Below are 24,757 nucleotides of genomic sequence, written 5' to 3' on the forward strand. Positions count from 1 at the left end.
TTTTAATGTAAATGTGGAACATCTTCAATTTGCAAGGAAAATAACTATTAAAGAATTGGTAAAAGTTATTTAATTTTACTTTTGATGCTATTGCACCATGTGCCCTCTTTCACTAGTGAGAAGAGTGCCACATGATGGTGCCGATTTTTAAAACACTTCTCTGACAAAAGTGATGTATCGAAATATGAGAAGCTGCATCGCAAACAATGTAATAACATGAATTGCAGGGCTCGCTATGATTTGTTCAGCTTAATTAGTGGGAAAATTATGAAGCTCAGTTTCATAGTAGGTGTATGCTTTTTATAGTCTGGCAAGATAAGAGATAAAAAGATTCTGGAGATCTCCTTGTCTTGAGAGCTAAATTATGGAATTTCGTATTTCCTAAATGAACATTTAGTTGTCAAAATTGCCCCAAAAATGTAAATAATTATTAACTGAGACTCCAGTGTTCTCAGAATAATATTTTCTGGCATAATCTGGCCTGAAACATAGTTAATAAAACTGTTTTTTTGCTGCATTGAATTTTTTTTTTTTTTTTTTTTTTTGTCACTATATAATTGGTTAGCTTTGTCCCTTTAATATAAACCACCTGATATAAGTCTACAAGCAACTTTTTGTTACCTAATTTCCTTTCCCCATCTTTATTATAGTGACAACAGAAGTTTTTTAATATCATGGTTCTTATTGTCATGACCTGAAGTACCATTCTGTTTTAAATATTTAATGTATGTGTGATTAGCATTTCTTATTCAAATCTCCCCGTACTAGAATTTGGTACCTTTGAGTAAGTCACCTTATATACTGATTAATTACATTAAAAAAATTGTAAAAATTAAAGGAAACTTAATAATTTTACTAATGTAATTGGCTAGCTGTGCCAAGTATAGTATATATATCATGTTATGAAACAAAGATATGAAGTAAAATTTCTGCTTTAAGTTAATGAAAGAAGGAATCGGTATTTTTGTCATAATTTTTAGATTGCCAAATGATTTGATAGGATTTATAAAATTTATTTGATATTAAATTTTATTTGATAAAATTTATTTGAATTTAATTACAACAAAATTTTAAAATAACATAGTTGACTAGAAATGGATTTTAAAAAGCCAAAACATGTTTGTACTTTTCATTGTTTAAAAGAATTCCTTATGATAACTGCTTTGCTTTTTTTCTAGTTGGCATCAGTTTGAATAAAGGTAATGTAATTTGTAGTTTTGAGCTAATTTACATATTTTTAATGAGTAATCCTAAAATAAAACTTTTAAATATCACAAAAAGTTTTAATTATTATGTTGCATAATTGTAAACATGATAAATTTTTATATTTAATAGGCTGATAGCTTTTGTGTTGGGTTGCACTCATTTATTACTTCATTTATTGGCTCATAAATTTAACTGTGCAGATTTAGTTTAAAACATATTTTTAACAAATAAAATTAATCCCAATTTTGTGTTGAAGGAACAATAATTGATGGTTAAAATTTACAATTATCTGAAATTCAATTTAGGGACATTCCATTATGAGTAAAGTAGCATTTTAAATATTTTAACAGGCTATAATATGTTAAGATATTCTTAAATAAACTATGAGAAAACCTTTTATTTAATGCAACATTAATCAGTATAACAAATCTATATAGAAATAATTAAAGATAATGATTTAAACAAAATAAATTTAATTTTTATCTTTTTTTATTTATATAACAATTTAGTTACCTCATAAAGAATAATTTTAAATTTTGTAAAATAATTTTATTAATTGTAAAATCAGTTCATTAATGAGATAGTTAGTTTTGAATATATATACATACATACATACAGCGGCTCAAACTATTGAGAGTACACCTTACTTTTGCTTGATAAATCAAACTTTCATGATAAATAATACATTACCAAGAAGTACAAACATGTTTTTATTTTTATGCATAGCAATCAGTTTAATTTAAAGTAAAAATAAAGTATAATCAATAAAAAAATTTTTACATAATATGTAGATTTTTGTCTCAAAAAATTTAGAATTTTACAAAAATTTTATTGGTGTATCTCGCATAAAAAGAAAACGTCAGCATTCAATTGCATGTCTTAAGCTTTTATACCGACCTCTAAATGTCGTGGTACTGATTTGACAAATTTTTGGTGATATCTGAAGATATTTTACCCCATTCTTCCTGCAGCACTTGTTTTAAATGTTTTTTTTTTTTTTTTTTTTTTTTTGGACGGCTGTTTCGAGCATGGTCCACAGATATTGACATTGATGTCAGCAAACTGTGATAGTGTGTATAACTGCTATTTACAATCAAAAAGACGCCACATTTTGACGTTATGTACATTCTGTTTGGGGCCATTGTCCTGCTGGAAAATAAAATTTTTTCTAAGCCCAAATTACTAGAAAATTGTCTTGATACATTATGTTATTAAAAAGTTTTATCATTCTCAGTAGCATCTTTGGAAAAGCCTTTTTTCTCAGATTTAAGAGATGTTATAAAAAGTCAGATGTCTGAAGTTAATTTCTTCATAACTGTTCACTTTTTCCTTGGATTAGAAGACAAAGACTTATTAACTTCTATTACTGCTTTACCTAATACTTAATAGTGTTGAATACTTCCAGAAATTAGTTGTTGGCTCATTTTTTTAAAATTCCTTTTTTAAAAAAAATGTTTTAAAATCTTTTTTTTTTTTTTTTTTTTTTTTTTTTTTTTTTTTTCTTCTAGTTCTGTTTTTACTTATATTTTATCTTCAAATTTCTTTGCTTCATCTTGTGTAGTTTAGCTCTTACCCTTTAGCTGAATTAGCCATTTTGATTTTTGGCAATAATAATAATTTTTAAACATATTAGCAATATTTTTTTTAAATTTTATATTGATTACATTAGTTACTTTTGGTAAGTACATTAGTCACAGTTGTAAATCATTATTGAATAGAACTGTTTTAACAATTTTAAATGATTCAAATAAATTAACAATTTTAAGAAAATTTTTTAAATAAAAATTCTACAAGGGCTATCTATAATTTAAGAGAAAAAATTAAGAATTTTGTGGCTAATGTTAACTAACAACTAAGTAAAAATTTGTTGAGAAAAATATAATTACCTCTTAAGATATTCAGATTTTCTTTTGTAAGGTAGTTAGCATTACAATCTTCAAATAAATGTAGGTGACAGACAGAAAAAATGAAAATATCTTAATAATAATAATTAAAAAAAAATGTTGTGTGCTAAGTAGAAAAATAGGCTGAAAAAAGCACAATCATATGTTCTTTCTAAAATGTAATTCAAATTGTCCACTTCTGAAAAATTTTATTGTAGAAAACAAGATCTACCAAAAAAAAAATGATGTATCAGAATCGTAGTGAAATTTTAGGAGCCGAAGGTAATTATTTCCCTAGAAGGAACCTCTATTGACCTATGCTTACAAGTCATTAGAACAGTTTCTGAGATTATATATATATATATATATATATATATATATATATATATATATATATATATATATATATATATATATATACATATACAAGAATTGTTCATTTAAAGTTATAAGATAAAGAGGGAGGAGTGGTATTAATTATGATGCATGACTTTCTAAGTTCAATTTTATTAATGATTTAAAAAAACTAATTTTTCAGCAGTAAACTTTGAAGTAAATGGAAGTTTTTATTTATATGCATAATTGAAAGTAATGCAAATATGAAGTTGTATGTGCATAATAACTGATTTTCTGTGAAGGAAGTTAACTATGATTTGTCACAACTCGGCTTTAGAATATGGAGTTAGAATCTGTAAGGTATATTACGTTTGAATTAAACTTTTGCTTATATTAAAGATAAATGTGTGCGCTTAACTATGCATCAGCACTTTATTGATCAGATTTGATGACCTAGAGCTAATAAATTATGTTCCCATCATATTGAGAAAAATTCAGATTGAAGGATTGAATTAATTCTAACTACAAATTGAACATGGACAGGGTACATAGCGTCATGAGAATTGCTTAAATTTGAAAACCATTTTTAAGCACCTAAAAAGTGCTTAATTTTCTCGAACTGCTAACACAGCATTTTATTCATTTTGTTTCCTCACATGTTAAATACGATAATTTGAGAGCATATTTGTATAGGCTTGTTTATCAGATACAGTGGCTCCCAAAATTGAGTATACACTATACTCATTCTTCTTTAATTTTATTCTTTTTGATCTTAACATTCCTATTTATGGCTAGTATTTATAAGAACGACAAAATATACATTAACAAAAATATTAGGCTAAGAAACAAAACGGAGGAATCAATAATATTTTTATTACAGTAATTTATGTCAAAGTTACAAATTCCAAAGTCACAAAATTGAGTATACATCTAGCAAAATCTAAAAAGAAAAAGAGAAAAACTTAAATTAATATTTTGTTGCATATCCTTTTGCATTTAGAACAGCTTGTAAACAGTGTGACATTGAGTTGACAAGAATTTGAGTTGTTTCGACCAATTTACTACCAATCTTCTTGTAATACTATTTTTAAGTGTTCCTTGCCCCTAATATTGTGTTTTTGAACTGATTTTCCTAATTGTGCCACAAATTTTCAATCACATTGTGACCTGGAGATTGAGAAGGGGTGTGCAATTGCAATTTACAATTATACAACAATCGTGACTTAACTATTTTAGCTATATGCTTCGGGTCATTATCTTGTTGAAACAGAAAACTTGACCCTAAACCCAAATGCTGGGCACTTTGTTTTAAATTGTTCTTCCATATATCCAAATATTTGATTTTGTCCATGATTCCATCAATGAAAACTAAATTTCTCACTTCTTTTGCTGACACACAGTCCCATACAAGAAGTGAACCACCTCCATGCTTGACAGAAGCATTGGTGTTTTTAGGAAGAAGTTCAGAATTGGGCTTTCTCCAAACATAATATCGACCATCACTACCAAAAACATTGAAATTACTTCGTCACTGAATATTACTTGATTCCAGAAGTCCGGAGGTTTTGAAATATGACTTTTAGTAAATGAAATTCTTTTCTCTCCATTTACTTTGGAAATGAATGGTTTTGTTCTGGCTACGTGATCATTATAATTTGCTTTTCAGATTAATCTTCGAATTATTTCTGCAGAAACACACTTTCCAATTGTTCTTGAAGTAAATGTAGCAATTTTTGTAGCATTCACCTTAGGATTGTTTGCTACTTCTCGAATAACTCTTCTCTTGGTCGTGACACTGAGGATTTCTTTTCTTCCTCTTCCAGGTTTATTAACAATTTGGCTATACATTTTATACTTCTGAATAATTTTTTGAACGCATCTTTGACTGCGTTGAATTTCCCTTGCAATTTCTCGTAGAGATTTACCATCTTCAGACAATCGAATAACAAGTTTCCGAATTTCAACATTTGTTTCATTTCTGGAGCTGATTATGATAACCAAAACATTTGTTTTCGCTTGGAAATCAATGATTGCCAATTAAAGTAACAAAACTGTTTTACTTATTCATTTGAAAATAAATAATAGTAGTCAAGTCACATATTTTATAAGGTGTATGCTCAATTTTGTGACTTTGGAATTTGTAACTTTGGCATAAAAATTACTGTAATAAAAATATTATTGACTTCTCCGTTTTGTTTTTTAGCTTAATACCTTTGTTAATGTATATTTTGTCGTTCTTATAAATATTAGCCATAAATAGGAATGTTAAGATCAAAAAGAAGAAAATTAAAGAAGAAAGAGTATAGTGTATACTCAATTTTGGGAGCCACTGTATATCAAGAAAGAAAACCAGAGAAAGGGAAGAATTCATTCTGCAAATCCAGGTTGTTCCTAGGAAATAGATCTGGCAGTGCCAACACATATTTAGATAACACTCATGAGGTTTTTTTCTCCCACTCTCTTTTTTCAAAAATTTCGATTGAATGTAGATTTTTTCAAAATTTTAATTTGGTTTAATTAAAAGGTAAACAAAAAATTTTAATATATTAGATGTTATGCAAATTTTGCCAAATACAGAGATAAATATTAACATTTAAAAAAATACTTATTTAAAATTAATTTTCTAAAAAAAGTTAGTAAAAACTGTGCATTATCATAAAACAGAAAATATATGCTTAGAAAATACGCAGGTTTTCATATGTGTGCATGTACATGGATGTTTAATTTTTTTGGTAAAGATGCTAAAAAGTACTTAATTTTTGCAGAAGTTTCTCACTGCACACTCTGATAGAGTTTTCAGCACATTTTTGTGTTGAATGAAATAAACACAAAATACAATATTTACTAGGAAAAAGTTTTTTCAAATCTTAAGATTTTAACAATAAATCTGTATCAAGATATAAATACTTTATATACAGATGATATCCATTCTAATCAGGGTCTAATAACTTAATTACTAAACCATTATTGATAGGTATTTATGTTTAATAGGGAAAATCGCCTAAATGAATTAAGTTTTATTCAGTTTGAATCAATAAATGTTCTGATGGATTTTAAATTTTCATACAGACTCTCCGTCCTACGAGTCATATTTAATGAAGTATTTTTGAGACTTTAACATTTTCAATTTTTAAAAAAATTCCATTCTTTTATGATTAAACCCACTGAATTATGAAAATTAGTATGTTACCATTTTATATAGTTTTCCATCATTTCATTGAATATCTCAAAGAAAGTATGCAATCTGTGCCCAGAATTTTCCCAGGCCTAATTTGCCTAAAAAGAAATTTTTATTTGTGTTAAAATAATATATTCAGAATTTTATAAACTGTTATATTTCGTCATAAAAGATAGAAGTGTTTTTTAATTCAAAAAGTACAATTTTGACAATATTTTGCTGATTATGGCATGATTAAATAATGGGTATTATCAAAAAATACAATAGATTAAATCTATAAAAAGTGAGGTTTCATGAAAATTATTTTGGAATTTCTGATCTAAAAGACAGTTTTAATAAATAATTAATCTGCAATTGGACACATTTAGTACAGTTGTGTTAGGGTTCCATCAAAAACATATCAAATCTTAATGATAATTTACTAACAGCAGTGTTGACATTTGATAGGAATCAGATCCCCATTAACAGAAAAATGCTTTTAATCAAGCTAATTTTGAAATGCATCTTTAAATAAATCTATTCTTATATATATAAACTGTATATGATAGAAATTCCACCTTTCTTTCATGGTAAGAATTTCTATCCTCCACTGAAATATGTATCTAGTAAAACACAGTTCATGTTTTCTTATTTTCAAATAGATTTTCAGCTGAATAAAAAAAAGTCCCCTTTAAATATTCTCATTCAAAATTTCTCCATTTTGAAAACAATTTGCAAGAGATCATTTCAGGTGATTTTTGTGATTAAATTTATCCAACAAGCGTATGAACATAATTAGTCATAATATTTTTATTAAAAAAAATACTTTATTCTTAAAGAGTTAATTTGAATGAAAATTTTTAATGTGCATTCTGTTTGAAATATACTTTCAATTTGAATTCCATATGTGGGTTATAATAATAAAAATAATAATTAAAAAAAATTCTGATTCCTGGATTTCTTGATACATAAAAATGGGACTCATTGAACTTTTTTAAATAATTTCTTGAAAAACTATATAATTAAAAAAAAAATTTTTTAATTTTCTGAAGACTTGTTTTATTAGGTTTTAAATTTGAAAATAATGATATGAATTGTCTTTTTCCTCTTATTTCTCAAAGGATAAGTATTTAATAAAACATTCTGTCTCTTAATTAAATCTAAATATACATTTTCTAAACTGCTCATCTATTCATTATATGCAGGGGTTATTTTTTGTGTTGTTCCAGTGCCATGTGTATCCAAAGTGACAGGATTAAAAAGTTGGGCAGCACATCAGATTTCTGACCTATTTAAATCTAAATTTAAAAAATGTGAAAAAATTTTTTTTATTGATTTAATCTTTTGAACTCTGTTTGTCCGTATAAATTTCATTTTCCTAATCAAATTAAAGTGAAGGCTTTAAATCATTTATTATTGAAAGTTTTTGCCTTTAATGATTCTGCTTAGTAAAATTTCTTTATTAGTATAATTAGTGTTAGTATAAATCTGGAGGTTGTAAATTTTATATGTCTATAATGTAACAGTGAAGGTGATAAATATGTATCAAATAGCACCTATTTATGTGTTCAGTACAAAATGTAAGCTATGAATTTAAGAAGAATCATTTGGAATGGAGGGTTATTATTTCATGGATTTCGTTTTTAATTTTATATTGTGCTGCAGGCGATCATAATTTTTTTAAAAATAGGCTTAATTTAAGAATGTAACAGGAACAATATATATTAGAAAAATTGTTAATGTATTTATAATGTATAATTATTTGCATTTGAAAAAGTGTTGGAAGTTCATTTATATATATTGATTACATGATTGTTGTATTCTGTGAATGCCAAGCATGCAGAATAAGCATATGTATTCTTAAGCTTTTGCTGTGTTTGAATGGCATCAAATATATAAATGGCTTTTTATGTTTGGTTATTAGTTTTTAATGCTCTAAAATTATGGTATAACAATTCAGTTAAATTTGCATGCACATTTTAGCATGCTTTTGTGCTAGCTCTTTTTCATTTGGTTGGAAAAATCCATGTATTCAAACTAGTGCTTGCTGTTTCATGATTGTAATTTTTTTTTACACTGTTTTGCATGGTTATGTTAAAAATTGAATTGTTTTTACTTTTGTTACTTTTTGGTTCCTTTTTTTAATGATTGAACACCCTGACATAGGGGTACCTATGTACCGTCACATGGATTTAGAAACATTCTCCCCCCAGTTGACAGGAGTTGAGCCTTGGAATTTATTGGCCTCCGAGGACTTCACATGTAAGTTTAAATAATCTACTTCTTCAGGCACTTGCTTCTCTATGGAAACATTATTTAACTACAACAACAAAAAAAAAAGACCAATAACTGAATTTTGTATCTGTTTTATGTTGTATATTATAATTTTTTTTTTTTTTTTTCGGATTTTCAAGTGACCACATTGGTTTATTTTAACTCTTGTATAATATTTATCATCATTTTAAAAGTTAAAAAAATTTAATTTTTTTCTGTATCATCAAATTAAAATACCTTATTTTTTGTATGAAAGCATCTTTGAGGTATAGTTATTTATTCATTGTTAAATCAAAGAAAAGGAAAGGCTATTATATATTGTAATTTTTTCAGGTTACTATTTCTACTATTTCCGTTTATAAAATTTGGTTTTCAGTAAAAATTCTTGAAGTTCAAAAACAGTTTTTAATGACTAAATTACTTTTTTATTAACAATTTGTTTATTTTATATTATTTATTTCAAAAGAACTATTTTTGTTATTTGCCATAATATATTACTTTAGCTATGTTCATTTCACAGAAGAATCTGCATCTTCTTGTAGATAATACTAAGTTTTAATTATATACTAAGACTTTAATTTATATTAACTTTTATTTTGTGTTTTAGTAGTCATACTTAAGATTTCAAAATATAATGTGGATGAAATATTTTAATACCTATTATTTATAGAATGTTTCCTCTCATTTGATTTTAAAGATATAATTATATTGCCTTTTAAAAAAACTCATTATAAAGATTTAATGTTTTTACAACTTCTTTATAGTACTAGACTATTGAAATCTCTGACTATTTATAAAATATGCTTCTTGTTCTTTAAGAGTTAAAAAAAAAAAAAAAAAGGCTGGGTAAAAGGAGAGGAAAAAAAGATATTTGCTCTTATTGTGAAAATATATTTAAATGAGAATTGTGTTGGAAAAGTTTATAATTTTTGCAGCATGAATTTTAAAAGGACTGTATTTTGTGTGAAATTAATTTTGAATGTATATTTTAAATTTCAAACTAAAAAAAATAAGCTTTTCAAGTTATGGATTTATTTAAAAAAATTTATATGCAAACAAACATTAGTTTTTGTAATGAAAAAATATATGATAATGTGGTCATTTGACAGTCTTGCCCTCTGTGTTATGTGCAGCTTGAAAATTTTTTTTAATATTTTTTTTTATTTAAAATATGTATATCAATTTATTCTTACAATTTAGATTTTAAGGCTCATGACATTTGCTTATATGTGTATGTTGCATTGTTTTTAGTTCTAATGCACTGGCTATCTGCTGCTTTTGGTGTAGAACATTTCCACTAAAACGATCCAATATGTTTTGTGTTCCAAGTTCATGAAACTACTTATGTCGGTTTTATTATGCAAATAATTTGAACTTAGTGCACTTGTGGGTTATTTTCAAATGGGATTCCTTCTCTTATGTTTTATTGGAACTTAATCAGTATTTTATTATTATCCAATATTATTTTCAAAGCTCATGTATTTTATTTGAAGTAATAATAATAAAAAAAAAACCTTTTCAAAATAGTTTTTTTAATTATTTGTTTTTAGTTTTTTATTCATTTTTTAAACGACTTTGGTTAACTAGTTTTTTAATGAAATTTTAAAACTGTAATTATACTCAAAGAAGTTTTTCTGGGTTTATTGTACTTTTAAATTTGGTCATTTAATGATAAATTTTATTTTAATAAAGCTTTTAATCTCTATATTTGTCTTAAGTATTTTTAGTCAAGTGTATAGTATACGTGTATAATTGTTAATCCGTGTATAAAGAAAGAATACGGAGCTATTGATTTCTGATATATTATCTGCATTGATGATAGCATTAGAAATTAAATGTTGTTTAGTTTTCTTTATAATAACAAAATTACGTTGTTTTTCTCCCCTGATTTTATGTTAATATCAAGTTTTGCAGTTTTAGTAGTTTTCTCTTTTGTTCTTTTCAATGTTGTACCATTTTGTGAAAAAAGTACATGTTCAAATGGAGTACTTCCTCTATTGAAAGAAATATTTATACATTTAACTCTTTCATTCTTTTAGCAAAAGTTTATTTATTTTTTAGGTTATAATTTTTCATAAGGATGTATTCTAGGATATTTGTTGCTATTGAGCAGTTGCATTGCAATATGAATCCATTTAAATGAATTATTTTTTTGGATTTCAAACCTTGCATTTCCTTGATTGAAAACTGTTGAATATTCACTATTTCCATTTAAAAAGTTATATTTTGCCAAAATTTTATAATGGTGGAGATTATTTGATGCAAACAAATGTTGACTATTGCTTCTATATTTCTTATCAGCTAAAATAATTTCCCCTTAAATATATCTTGTAGAAAAATGGGTTTTCTGTTTTTTATATCATCTATATGTAGTTTTCATTGTTTTAAGAAATATTTTGCATATCATGATACACAAATCTCATTGTTATATTAACAAAAGTCAAAATTTATATTTACAATATTATGATTCTCCTTTTTTTATGTGATAATCATGAACTGCAATTTTTGAATGAATTCATTTGATTCAGTCCTTATTTAATGCTTTCATGTATTATTATTTCTTATTTCCTGTCTTAAAATGACAACTACTTTTTTGAAAGATTTATCAATGAATATTATAAATTCTGGTTTCAGCAAAGAGTATTATTATGTTTGCATGTTTGTTTCATAGCATTTCTTTTTCATTCATTAGCATAGGCTGTAAAATAATAAGAATGTGATAAGGTAACCAAATTTTAACATGATGAAAATTTTGATTTCGTTTTTTTCTCCCCAATTCATTTTAACCCATTATTTTTGCTTTTGTTTTGTAGTTCCAATTAGGATACTTGTTTTAAAATTTTATTGTACTATTTCATCTTATGTACTTGAATGAACATGTGACATTTTGAAGTATTTTTTTGTTGATCATAATTTTTGGAATTCATAGTTTGCTGTTCCATTGTTTCAGTTATTTAGAATTTACCTTTTAACCATGATGTTTATGATTTGTTTTAGGATTAATTGTATCAGTGCTATCAGAAATTGTTTGACTGAGGTGGCTTTTTTTTTTTTTTTTTTTTTTTTTTTTTTTGACAAAATAAAGAAAGCTTGTAAAACTGCACAATGTGATATTGGATGTGAAATGTTTTTGATTTTTTTTAATTAAAAAAATCTTCTAATGATAATTATTACTTTTTATTTTAGCTTTACTTCATACAACTTCAGATAAGGAGAATACATTTTGCAATTTTGGTATGAGGTTCACAATAATTTTTTTTTTAACTAAAAATTATTATTTCTTATTTCCTGTCTTAAAATGACAACTACTTTTTTGAAAGATTTATTAATGAATATTATAAATTCTGGTTTCAGCAAAGAGTATTATTTTAAGAAATTAGTAATAATTGAAAAAGTTAAATTTCAGGAAAATGTTCCATATTGGATCGTTCTGCTACTCTCTTCCTCCCACTTTTTCTTTCTTAATCAAATAGCTTGGCTTTTGCATGCCTTAATTAACTTTTCTAAATTTCTTTCACTATCTTTGTGTGTTTTGTAACGTCCTGAATTATTTTTCCCATTATTAATAGAATCCAAAATATTTTAGGGTTTCATTTTAGATTATTCATTGATTTGATTTTAAAATTTCTCCAGGTACTCCTTCCAAGATGATGGGTGATCATTCCCTTATATCAGATAATCCCATGGATCATGCAAGCTTTATTACCATGAAAACCCAAGGATTGGAAGAGGTGGCTTTGGATACAAGCCATGTCAACCAATTGCTTTTCCATGATGTAGGTGTTCCGAATGATTTGATCATTGAACAGGGTGTTGAAGTTGGCAGTGAAAATCCCCACGGCGATATTATGATTGTGCGTAATTTACGGATAAAGCAGGAAGATATAATTGAAGGTGAAGAAGTAATAACATGTTCAGAAGTAGACAACGAAGTGGTGATTGATGATAATATGGAGTCCCATCTGGATACTGATCACTTTGTAATTGGGTCATCAATTGATATTGGTTCTGATCAAATTGAAGATGCTGGTTTTGATGATACAAAGCTTGTCATTGATACAGAGCAGTATTGTATGGATGAAGATCCTTCTACTATTGGATATGATTGTCAAGAGTGTGGAGTCTTATTCAAAAGCAAAGCTGCTTTGAAGAAGCACCTGAAAAATTGTCATTCAAAAGTTTCAAAAAGCAAATCAAAAAAGAATAGTACAAAAGAAAAATTTTCTCCTACAAATAAGCGCTATAATTGCACTTCATGTACATATACGTCAACACGTAGAGATAAACTAGATAGGCATATGGAAAAGCATGTACTTCTCGATGGAGTACATCCTTGTGGCAAACGAAGACATAAGCCAGACACCCTGCCGCAGCGACATCGACACAATGCTGAAGAATATAAGTGTCCGCATTGCCCATATTCTTGCACAGTGTCTAAAGCGCTAAAAAAGCATATGAAAGTTCATGCTTCAGGAAACTCGAACTTTACTCTTAAATTGAGCTGCAAGATTTGTGGCAAAGACCGTCCTTCTGAAAGTGAAATGCAAAGGCACATGAAAAAACATAAAAAGGATGCAAATTTCCTCTGTGATATATGTAACTTTTCTAGTGTTCAATTAAAGAAAATAATCCAACATCGGCGGATGCATACAGGTGATAAACCTCATCTGTGTCCTCATTGTTTTTACCGCTCAGCACGCAGAGACAATCTTCGCTCACATGTACGTAGGATGCATAAGAGGCAAAATATGTACATTGACACCTTTAATCCTAAAGAAGATGTAGCCTTGTGATATTAATGTAGATTTATGTTTTGATTGTAGGTAATAGATTTCTGATGCCTACTTCTAGCAAATGTCTATACAACATTAAAAAGTAAATTGTTCTTATAATTTAAAAGTTACAGAATTCATGCATTGTTTTGCAATTTAATTTGTTGTGTATAATTGTATAACAATAATTACTAATTTTTTTAACCTTACGTTCAACTGGTTTAAGATCTGTACCTGCAAGTATTTATTTAACACTTGTTGCAAAATAAACAAGACACTGTTATTTTACATATAGGCTAGTTTTTATGATACCATTTATGTGAATCAAATACAAAACAGTTCCAATATTTTTAAATAGTGAAGTGGTAAATGTAGATAATTTTTACTATGTGAAGATTAAAAATCCTGTAATTTTTTATTGTTCAGGATTATTCTTTTAATAATGAGGAAATCATTATATATTTTGGTTGAGTTTATGTGAAATTTAAATGTAAAAAAAATGTTGCATGTATCTGGACAGCGCTAGAAGTATTCTAGAAAGGTTACAAGATTCCGGAATTTAATATTTTTGCTTAATTTTTCAATTTTGGCAGTTTTTTCTAAACTCCTAAATTGAAGAGAATTTGCTGCTGAGACTCTTTAAATAATTCTACCAATTATGACTAATGTAATGAATTCTGTTTATGTTTAAACTTTTAAAAAAGAGACATTAAAATTCCTTATAAAGCATAAAAGATGTATGTTATAATGAAACCTGTATTTTTTTATCACTAAATGGAAATGAAGAAAACCCGATTTTTCTTTCATTTCATATAGGAGACTAGAATAAATGAAATGTTTCATAAACTTTTTTCTACCATCGAACATTTAATAATTTCTGATATCTAAATAAGTTCTGTATATGTATGTTAGGCTAATATTTGCCCCAAATCATTCAAAGATATTAATCAGCTGTGATCATGAGATAAATTTTCTCCTTTAAAGCAATATAATTAGTGAGAGAAGCAGCCTGAAAAGATTAACATTATCCTTGCCTTTTTTATCGATCTCGTCTTCATTTCTTAAAAATAAATGACTAGTTATCATAAATGACATTTTTCACTGGTTTGGTGATTTTTATAAATAAAATGTTGCTGACTGAAACTTTTCTATTTTTCTTTTTTATTGGATTGCAGATTATTCATTTTGCATATATCATATAGTTGTTTATACACACTCGCATAAATTTTTAGTTAGAAATTTTTCCTTTTAGCTGTAAAGATTTTTCTAAAATGCTAGTTATTTATAACTGATTTTATTCGGTTTTTAGCATGAAGGAATAATATTTTTTTAAATAAGTCTTACAATTTCTCTGACCTAGTTGCGTGACGGTGTGGTTGAGGAAATTTCCTGAAGTATTTCATGTATTTAAATTATACTGATACATCTCGTACTGATTATTAAATTGCAATAATGAGGCTTCTGCTCGGAGCTGTGTGTCCTATTCATAAGTTGTTAATTTTGAATTTAATAATAGCCCTCTAAATGGGAGACCTGTTGTAATCAGATATACAGAGTTATTTTGCAACTTCATTATTTTGTCCAGAAAAACAGCTTTTCAAAGAAAAATACTTGTTAAAATTCAATTTGAAATTGTCAGATTGTTTGTTGGTAGTCTTATCTCAGGTTGTAATTGCCTTCAAAATTTCAGTTATTAAGACAACAATATAATGTTTTTGGAAAAAGAAGAAATGTTTGTTTCCATTATCTTTCTATAGATGTGTGCTTATAACACTTTTTTAATAATATTATTTAGATATTCTATTTATTTCAGGAAGAGAAATTAATAAATCAAAGCTGTGCTTCCTGTTATAGAATCTCTTAAATTAAGCATCCAAAAGAATGAAAACCTAGTAAATGTGAAAATTATTTTCTGAGTCAGATAAGTAATTTACTGCTTTTCATTCAATTTATATTTGCTTTCTATATAAATGCAAAAATTTAAAAATAAATGCATTTCTATTTGTCAGCAAGAAAAATGACACAATCATAGTCAAAGTATTAATAAATAGTCGCAATAACATCAATTCTAAGTGTGCCTGTTCAGAAAATAATGTAAAAGTGAATAAATCTCTTTTACATTAGTTATAAAGATGAACTCTCATCTTCTTAAGGTATAACTTATTTCATAATTTTTTATATTTTTTTAGTTCATTAACTATAATGGATGTGACATAACTGTTCTTTTTTAATGTATTGCATTCGGTTGAACACTTTTTTCAAAATGCGTTGGTTTTATTATTAGTCTCTTCAAGAATGACATATACACTTTTAACTTCATAATTTTAAATTATTGTAAAGTTGAACAAGTTTAATTTTTAAAAAAATCTGTTTAACTGAATTACATCCAATACATATTTAGATAAAAATGTAGATTTTTTTAAAATCAAAATATTTTTTCTCAAATTTCTCCTTTTTGTTAATATTCTGAATTTCTCTGAATGAAATAACATGCTTTTTAAAAGAATACGCGTCTTCCATGTCTTTAAAATCAAAATGCACTATCACAAACATGCTGTCAGGTGTTTTAGTGTTTCAAGATAATGCATTTACAATTCTTTTTTTTCTTCTTGAATTAGTTTCCTTAAACATTACTAGAGACAAAATAATTGATGAAAATTTTAATTCATATGATTTAGTTACAGTGTTCAGTACAATTTATTTTAATATCTTATGATAATATGTTGTTTTTGTAGGTCTTGGATTCCTTTTGAGAAAATAAATAGAAATTTTGTTTAAATAATAATAGAGAAAATGTTTTTTACATTTTGTGAGAAGTTATTGTTTTTCATAAACTTTCTACCATTCTTTTGACTAAATTTAATTGTCTGCAGGTTGAGTTTTGCTAGGTTTTATTTCAATGTACTGCCTTGCCTTCCCTGCAATTTGAATTACAATGATATGTAAACTCAAGTGCCACTAATTACATCGAAAAGAATAGTAATCAAAATGTGTATGTCCTTACAAAGTAGGCTTCATTCCTTCCATCAATTTTATAGAGTGACCTCATGATCTTTCCATCATCTTCCTTTTTTTTCAGACATATGCAGCTAAAAAATAATTCTCACATTTTAAGAAATTAATAAAGATGCTCGAAGTTAGCTTAAATATATATAATATGCTTATCCTCTTGGCATAGGTAACTTATTTTTACATTAAATATCATTGATGAGACATTTCTTGTTTTTTATTTTGTAAATTTTGGCCATGTTATGAAGTGTATGGCTCTATACTGTAGAATTAGATATAACTTGCCTAAACTTTTGGCATTTGCTTTTTAAGGAAATTTTTAAAATGATTGATAAGCAATAAATATAAAGCTTGCAAAATTCTATTTGATTATAGGATTACTTTATTGTATCGCCTTGTATTATGTTGACTATTTAAAAGAATTGATTATCTGATGTAGAGGGAGGAAAGGTTATAATTTATGCTTTGGACAACAAGTCCTGATTAAAAAAAAAATGTATAAAAATTCAAAGGAAATACAAAAACAATTAGAAAATTATTATAGCTATTTGGAATGTGCAATAGAGTAAGTGTAAAAAGATAAGTACAATTAAAGTGTAAATGTTTGAACTTGTAACTTGTAGTGAGTTCATTCATATACAGATACGGTACTAAAACTAGTTGATTCAGGTAATAATGATAGTATAGATTTTTTAATATTTTGTGTTTGATATATGTTTAAGGATAACATTTGCAGGTACTATACATAGCCCCTTTCCCATTGAAGTAGTTTGAAGGTTCTTAAAACAAATATTTGTATCTTTTTTTAATTTATTTTATTTAAAATTGTTATTTTAAATAAATCTGATTTAAAAGTTTAATCAAAATAATTGATAGGCAGTTAATTCTGATTAAATTAAAATTAAAAATGTTGTATGTCTAATGAAGCGATGATGATTTGCAGGTATTGTCAAAATGTTCATTCCCTATAGAATAAAGTACCTGCAAATAATCCATTCTTATATATATTTCTCATTCTGAATCTTCAGAAAAATACCTTAAGTGCTAGCTAAAAATTTGATTGCCCTTGAACTAATTTGACTAATGCTTTGAGAATAACACCTCATCAGTAACATGGAAAGCTGTGATGAATAATTTTTCTTAAAACTTTATTTGATAATAGAAATAACTGAAATTCTTATTTTCTAGTAAATTTTGATTATTTTTTGTGATATTTCCTTTCTTCAAAGTATGTCAGTGGATAAGTTCCATAGTATTCAGTATCAAGCTTGAGGTTTGTTCATTTCAAACATATTATTTTTCCCCCTTCCTTTTTATTCAGGGTTTACTGCAGTCATCTTCAAATAATAGATTTTGTATGTATTTAAATAGTTTCCATGTTTAGTTTTAATAGTGCATCTTGTACTAAGACTGTATTCTATTCTTAAGTAAATAAAATTAAGTTGAAAGAATTAAAGAATTTTTTTTATGAAAATTTTCTTTTTTTTAGTTTATAAAACAGAAAATCCTGTTAAATACAGTGTAAATTTTGTTACAATTTTGTATATGAATAGGTAAAAGCTAACTGTTATTTTAACTTCATTGGATTTTTTTGTTAACTTATTTTATGTATTTTATTTATTGAGTACACTAATAAAATTCCTTTTTGATATCATCTTGCACAATTTCTTTTAATAGGTATTGGATAGCATATTTAAACTGCATCGTTATTTATTGTTGTAAAAGTTGATTTATTCATGTTTAACATTTTATTATTTTTCTATTCTATATGTCGGCATAAATTTACCTAATATAATACAAAGTTTCTTAAAATATATATATAATATATATTTCTGAGAACTTGGAAGTTGTGCTTGAAAGTTTATACTTAAACCATAAACATGGAATAGAAATAAAAGGGAGGGGATTATATAAGAAAATAATCTGAAGATGGTAGCTTGATAAATTTTTGAAAGCAAGACAAGCAATGCCTTTCTGTTTAACTTTTTACCAAAGGGATGGTAGTAATTCCGCTCCAACCAAATTGATCAAAGTCTTCTTTCAAATACATGCACACACATTTAAAAACATCTTCACATTATTAATAAATAGGTTAAGAATCAGCCTAGTACTACTACTCAAATGTTTTAACTGAATAAAATACACATGTATTTTTTTCTACCAAACATTCAAAAATTCGTTCATTAAATCCGAGTTGTAATTGAGTAAACAGTACAATATTATTTTTCATTAAGTAATGGTGCCAATTTTGTCATTTTTAATTTGACATTTATTTTGTGTAATAATTAATATTAGATGACTGGTTCCATAATTTTGCTATTAAATATATCAGAAAATATGAATATTTTATATTAGAAATATATAGTTAATTATTAAACATGCATACAACATGTATTTATTTGAATTTGTCTTCTTTCAAGGATCTTAACTTTTGGTTAACATTATGCATTATATCTATTTTTCCATATAACTCTCAGATTGATGGATTTGTGCTTCATGAACTTGAATGTGATAAAAATTAAAGATTTCTAAATTTTCCAACACTGGTGCAGAATCTGTAGATATATATGCAATAGCTATATACATTTATAAGTAGTGTTATTTGCTGCACATGACTATTGCAAATTATATGTGTAAACATGATATGCATGCACATTCCAACACTCGATTGTTATTTGTCTAATTTTTCAGTACCACATGGAATTTGTAGTGTTATAAAAGTGGAATGATGTGTAACTATAATGAATAATTGTTTCTTAAAAGTTTTTATGTTAAAAAATAAGATGTATCAAAAACCTCAATGTATTTGTCAAAATGATAGGTTGCAGTAAAAGTAGGTTTACAACCAATCACCATAAATCTAGTATTAAAATAATCTCTTTTTGAAACTTTCCTAGTATGCTAGCTGTATTTTTCCTCCTACAGCTACAAAGCACATCTGTTAAATGTAATTCAGTTGGTAGAGTAATAGATTTGCGTAAAATTGGAAATGAGTTTCCATTTAATATTTTGTGCAGCTAAATAAAAAGCATCATATTTAGCAAATGAAGTTTAAAAGTTTTTAAATTTTAGATTAGCACCAATAAAATAATTTTAAGTATTGATTTCAACTTAAGTAAAAGCTTTTTTCAATGGTTGAAAACTTGGGAGGGAGGAACTCTTCATTTGGACTCTATTTTTATTTTATAAATGTATATTTAATTAAAATATATGCCACCTTGCTATTCTATTCTAGTTCCATATTGTTTCTTTTTGGTTAATAAACAGTTAAAAAATGGTATATTAAAAAAAAAAAAAAATGCTTGCTCTTAGTGGAATGAAAATCCAAAATGCTATATCATGAGATTCTTCTATGTTTCAGTATCAAAGAAACTGGAAGGTTCATTTGAGGCGAACTCTGAAACTAGCCTTATTAAATAGTATATAGTCTTTAATATGGCTGGAAAAAATATAGTTACATTGTAATCTTAGAATGAATGAATATTTTGTAGTGATAGCAGATATTACAGGATTATAATATATAATCCTCCAAGACAAATCAAATGTTCCAAAAGCTTTTTTAAAAAAACATACAGCTTTTGCACACAATCATAACGAGAGAAAAAAGTGAAATATTAGAATTTCAAAATGCAAAATGAATCGATTGCTAAAATGGAGAAATTCAACTACTGAAAATTATATTTGCCTCTTAAGAAAAAGTAAAATGGAGAAAACAATTGTATTAACATTTCATTAAAACATCCGAATCTTTTTTTTTTTTTTTTTTACCTAAGATATAAATAGTTGCAAAAAAAAAAAAAGTGATTATCCATTGAAACTGTAAACGACTGAATTGTCCTCATGATGGAAGATATAAGTAGTCAGCAGTTTATGAATTTAAAATTAATTCCAGCATTTTCATCCTGTGACGAGTCTTGCAATATGAAAGACGTTGCGCAGATGTAATTATTTGCAGATGTGTTTACTGCAAAGAACTTCAAGAAAAAGTTATGTGATGTAGTTAGTACTTAACAGAACAAGCTCTTAGAGGGGATATTTAATCTACTGTTAAGTTATTTAAGATTAAAATTATATATATTTTAATCTGTGAGGGGCTTTTAATCAATGAGGCACTACTTCCTTATTTGAAAAAAATTGTATGTTTTCTTTTTTCTGCACAGCATGTTATTTCCTTTCATATTTTGTCCTGAAACTTTCTGAAAGAAATAACACCTATTCTGGACTTATTGTTAGTTGTACGAACTGTGAACAAAATTATCACAATTTTGTGAATTTGCTGATGAATTCAAAATTCTTATAATTTATACTGTGAAATTTGATGGTTTTCTGTTTACTTGTTAATTTGATTTGTGGCTTTTATTAATTTAAGGAATAAAACTATTTTTAAGCCAAAAAATCCTTAAATACATTGAGCACAGTATTTGTGATTGTTTAAAAAAAAAAAAAAATGTTAGCAATATTTCATAACATAATGTAGATTTATTTATTATTATTTTTTGTTGTTTGTTTGTTGGAAATAGTATTTCAATAGTTTTAACATGTTTCATTCAAATACAAGCTGTCTAAAAAAAAAAGTGGGGCAAGTGTTTATTTTTGTAAATATTGTACTTAAACATATACTTCGAATTACCAATAGGGATGTAGTTATAATGCACCATTTTTTTTTTTTTTTTTGAAGTTTATAATGAAAAGTTGTAAAATTTTATACAGTCTTCATACTATAAAAATGTCAGTTAGTGAGATATTATGTTAATCAATGCCCATATGAAGTTTCATGCATCTATCTATAAAATTTTCAAAAATACTAATAAGCTAATCTATTGACTTAGTCTGCTTATTTCCTTTGACTGAAAAGTGCCTTTTGCTGTACATACTCGTATTAAGAATAAAGTACATTTAATAAATTATTATAAGGATGAAATCAGAAAATAATGAATATATTGATTATTAAGAAATGTTAAACAATGCATTAATTGAATGCAAGAATTGTTCAAAATTAAAATTTTCATTATGAAGTTATATTCTACCAATAATTATATACACATACAGTTGCATTACGATTGCCTATATGCAGCATTACAATTTCAAAATGTTCCTTATGACTGAAAAAAAACATTACTTTTTAGCAAAGCTTAATATTGCACACATAATTGTGAGCTAGGATTTGTTTTTCTTGTTCAGAAGTGCAATCTCTATCCTTTTTATTATTAAGTTTAATTCTTGATTTATCAATATGAATGATTTGCAAATTTCTTTCAAGTCATGATGATTGTATTATGGGCAAATATTTATTAATGACAGTTTTTATATATTAAATTTGATTTTTTGAAGTAAATTTTATCTAAATTTATAATTAACCTTTCTAAATTTAGAAATAAAAATTCTTCAAATTTTAAGAGAAATGTGATTTAATAAGCACAGAGAAGAAAGTAAAGAAACATTTTACTAATTATCAACGACCACAGAAGCCCATGTATTTTCATACAGTTATTTTTCTTATTTAACGAATACCTTGGCATTATATTTAATTTAAAGAAATGAACTTTTGTTCCAATTGGGGATGGGGATACCCTGTCTATACAATTACCATTTATTTGAGATTTAAAACAGTTTAGAAGGGAGGGGACTGAATCATTTTTATTGATTATCTTTTTATGGAACAAGTGCCAGTTCTGACCGTTTAAGAATAAGTTCTACCAGTGTGAAGTTTCACTTTGTGATATTAATTAAACAGTTTTTAACTAATACTTATTTGAAAATTAGTGAAGTCATGTTCATTGAGAAATTCAACTACATAAATCTCACTAGAAACTGTAGTCTTAAAAAATAATATTCTCCATAGTAAAATGAAAAACACTCTCCTTTGCAAAAAATACCTAAAATCCGTCTATGTATCTAGTGCATGATAGAAGAGACACAGTTATTCATTCTTATTAATAATAAACGAGAATATGTATAGGGATTTTATATCAATGGATTGACAATTTGAATTAAGGCTATTGGATTTGGCAGATATACTTTAGAGGCCAGGAATGTGTACTTAAAGCAATATTTTTGAAATTAATTAAAAAATTATGATTTTGGCTCTTTTTTGCAGTATAGAAAACACTGCTTAAAACTGATTTTCATGACATTTTGAGATGTCTTTTTCATGATATTAATTTAATTTCTGTCCGGTTTTTTCCTGAAGTTATGACTGTTTTTTTATTGTTTTGCATACTTAACAGCTATAGATTTCATTATCACAATAAAGTTAAAACTGTTGTATCAAATATTTTTTCAATTACTCGATTTTCTCCATTGTTGAAAATCAAGGTAGAATTCTTTTTATCATCTGCACCTGAAAACTAATAAAGAGAAAGTACATTATCTTAAAAGACAGTGGGATTACACTAACAATGACACTGTGAAGTCATGAAACGACTCCATTGTGAAGATTCACATACAAAATGAACATTACAAGTACAAAGCTATTAAAATACCATGACTATAATGCCTGTGGCTTAATGTGTTTTAGAAAATTACTAGATTGAAGAAGCTGAACATTAGATATTGAATTGAAATAAAACCAATATTTTTGGTGAGCCATTTGGTCAGTAACAGCAACTAGTGTACAATATTTGTAATTCTTCAGTATTGCCCATTATAAAAAAATATGACTTTTGTCATCAGAAAAAAAGTCTTTAATCATAAGAGTTGAGGTAGAAAATGTACATTCATGAACTATGGCATTTTTGTTACCTATCCTTCCACTTCATTAAAATGGATAATTAAGTCGACTTCATATTTTCTTTTTTGTAAAGTATATATTATAATTTTATAATTCAAACAATTAAAAAATGTTATGAAATTCAAGCATGCTATTTGGAGAAAGAAAATAAATTTTGCTTGTCTTCAAAACCGTGCTGATGTCTCTCTTCAATAAGATAAGCATCTTCTTTCTGTGCAACTATTGCAAAGACATACTTGGGGGGGGGGGGAATCTACCAAAGTATAACTGCATGACAAATTAATAACATGTCATGGTTTATCTGAAATATTGATATCCCAAAAAATTTATAATTGCCATCTGTCAACAATTATTGCACGAAACTTTCAACAAGATTCTTTGATAAAATGTTACCATTAAAAAAATTGAAGACATCCTAAGAATATTGGAAGATTTTTCTGCAATTAACCTTCTGACAGTTGGATGAATAATCTTAGCAACATGATTCTGAGGAAACAAAATTACCGATGAATTTAATTATTACAAACACTCAATATTTCCACACTTTTTATCCTTTTTTGTCTTCTCTATATTATACCTACTGGGTATATCTCTTTTTATGTATGGGAGATTACTGTACCTAGGGGCACTTTTTTGCAAGGTACAAATACATAATTATTGCTTTTTTAAAATTTTGAAACTGATTTGTGTGCATATTTATGTTAATTACTTTTGATTGGAAATAATATAAAATACTTAAAATAATAAATAAATAATATCAAATAGATTTTTTAAGAAATACTAATGGCTCTAAGTACAAGATCTCATTATATTTAGTGTCATAACTGGTAACTACTTTTTGAAAGCCAAGTTTTACTCGATAATATATATATATATAATGAATTTTATAAAAATAATTATCATGTAATACATTTCTTTATTCAAATAATATGTATTAATATTGCAGTGTGCAAATATTGGTAAATTACAGATATTTTCATAAATTATTCAACATTATAATTTATGAAGATTCCAAATGCCAACAGCATACTCTGGAGCACCTACATTTTTTTTTTTTTTTTTTTTTTTGAGCAATTTGAACAGAATATTGTTGTTTTCTATTCCATAAACATTTTCATCATATAGATTTTTTTTTTTTTTTTTGTGGATATATATTCTTCTTCTTTGATGTCTATTATTTCTTTATTTCTGCCACAAAAAAAATGTTCATTTTTTCTACCTTATAATCCTGTTAAACAAAAATCATCTTTTTAAATGGTGTCACTTATAACAGCTACTGTAAAACTTGCATTATCACTGGAATCAGAAGAATCTAAATTGACTGATAATTCTTCGGATGTCTTCGGATGGGTTTTTTAATTTTTTTTTTTTTTTTTTTTTTTTTATCATT

The 24,757-nt window shown here is 26.3% G+C and overlaps 1 protein-coding gene across 6 annotated transcripts in view; it reads left to right on the plus strand.

Annotated features, from left to right (window-relative positions):
• LOC129962565 (zinc finger protein 154-like) overlaps positions 1 to 18,235 on the plus strand; it is a 31,380-nt gene extending 13,145 nt beyond the window's left edge. For 2 of the 6 annotated variants that reach the window (XM_056076349.1, XM_056076333.1), the window contains exons 3-5: positions 8,749 to 8,844; positions 12,043 to 12,090; positions 12,490 to 18,235. In XM_056076349.1, coding sequence (XP_055932324.1) covers positions 8,749 to 8,844; positions 12,043 to 12,090; positions 12,490 to 13,649 — 1,304 coding nt within the window. In that variant the 3' untranslated portion in view covers positions 13,650 to 18,235. The remainder of the gene's footprint in view (positions 1 to 8,748; positions 8,845 to 12,042; positions 12,091 to 12,489) is intronic. The other 4 variants (XM_056076358.1, XM_056076369.1, XM_056076341.1 and 1 more) reach the window with 4 other exon arrangements.
• Positions 18,236 to 24,757: the final 6,522 nt, after the last annotated feature.

The sequence above is a fragment of the Argiope bruennichi genome, chromosome 1 (genome assembly GCF_947563725.1).
Source record: "Argiope bruennichi chromosome 1, qqArgBrue1.1, whole genome shotgun sequence".
NCBI classification, from domain to species: domain Eukaryota; kingdom Metazoa; phylum Arthropoda; class Arachnida; order Araneae; family Araneidae; genus Argiope; species Argiope bruennichi.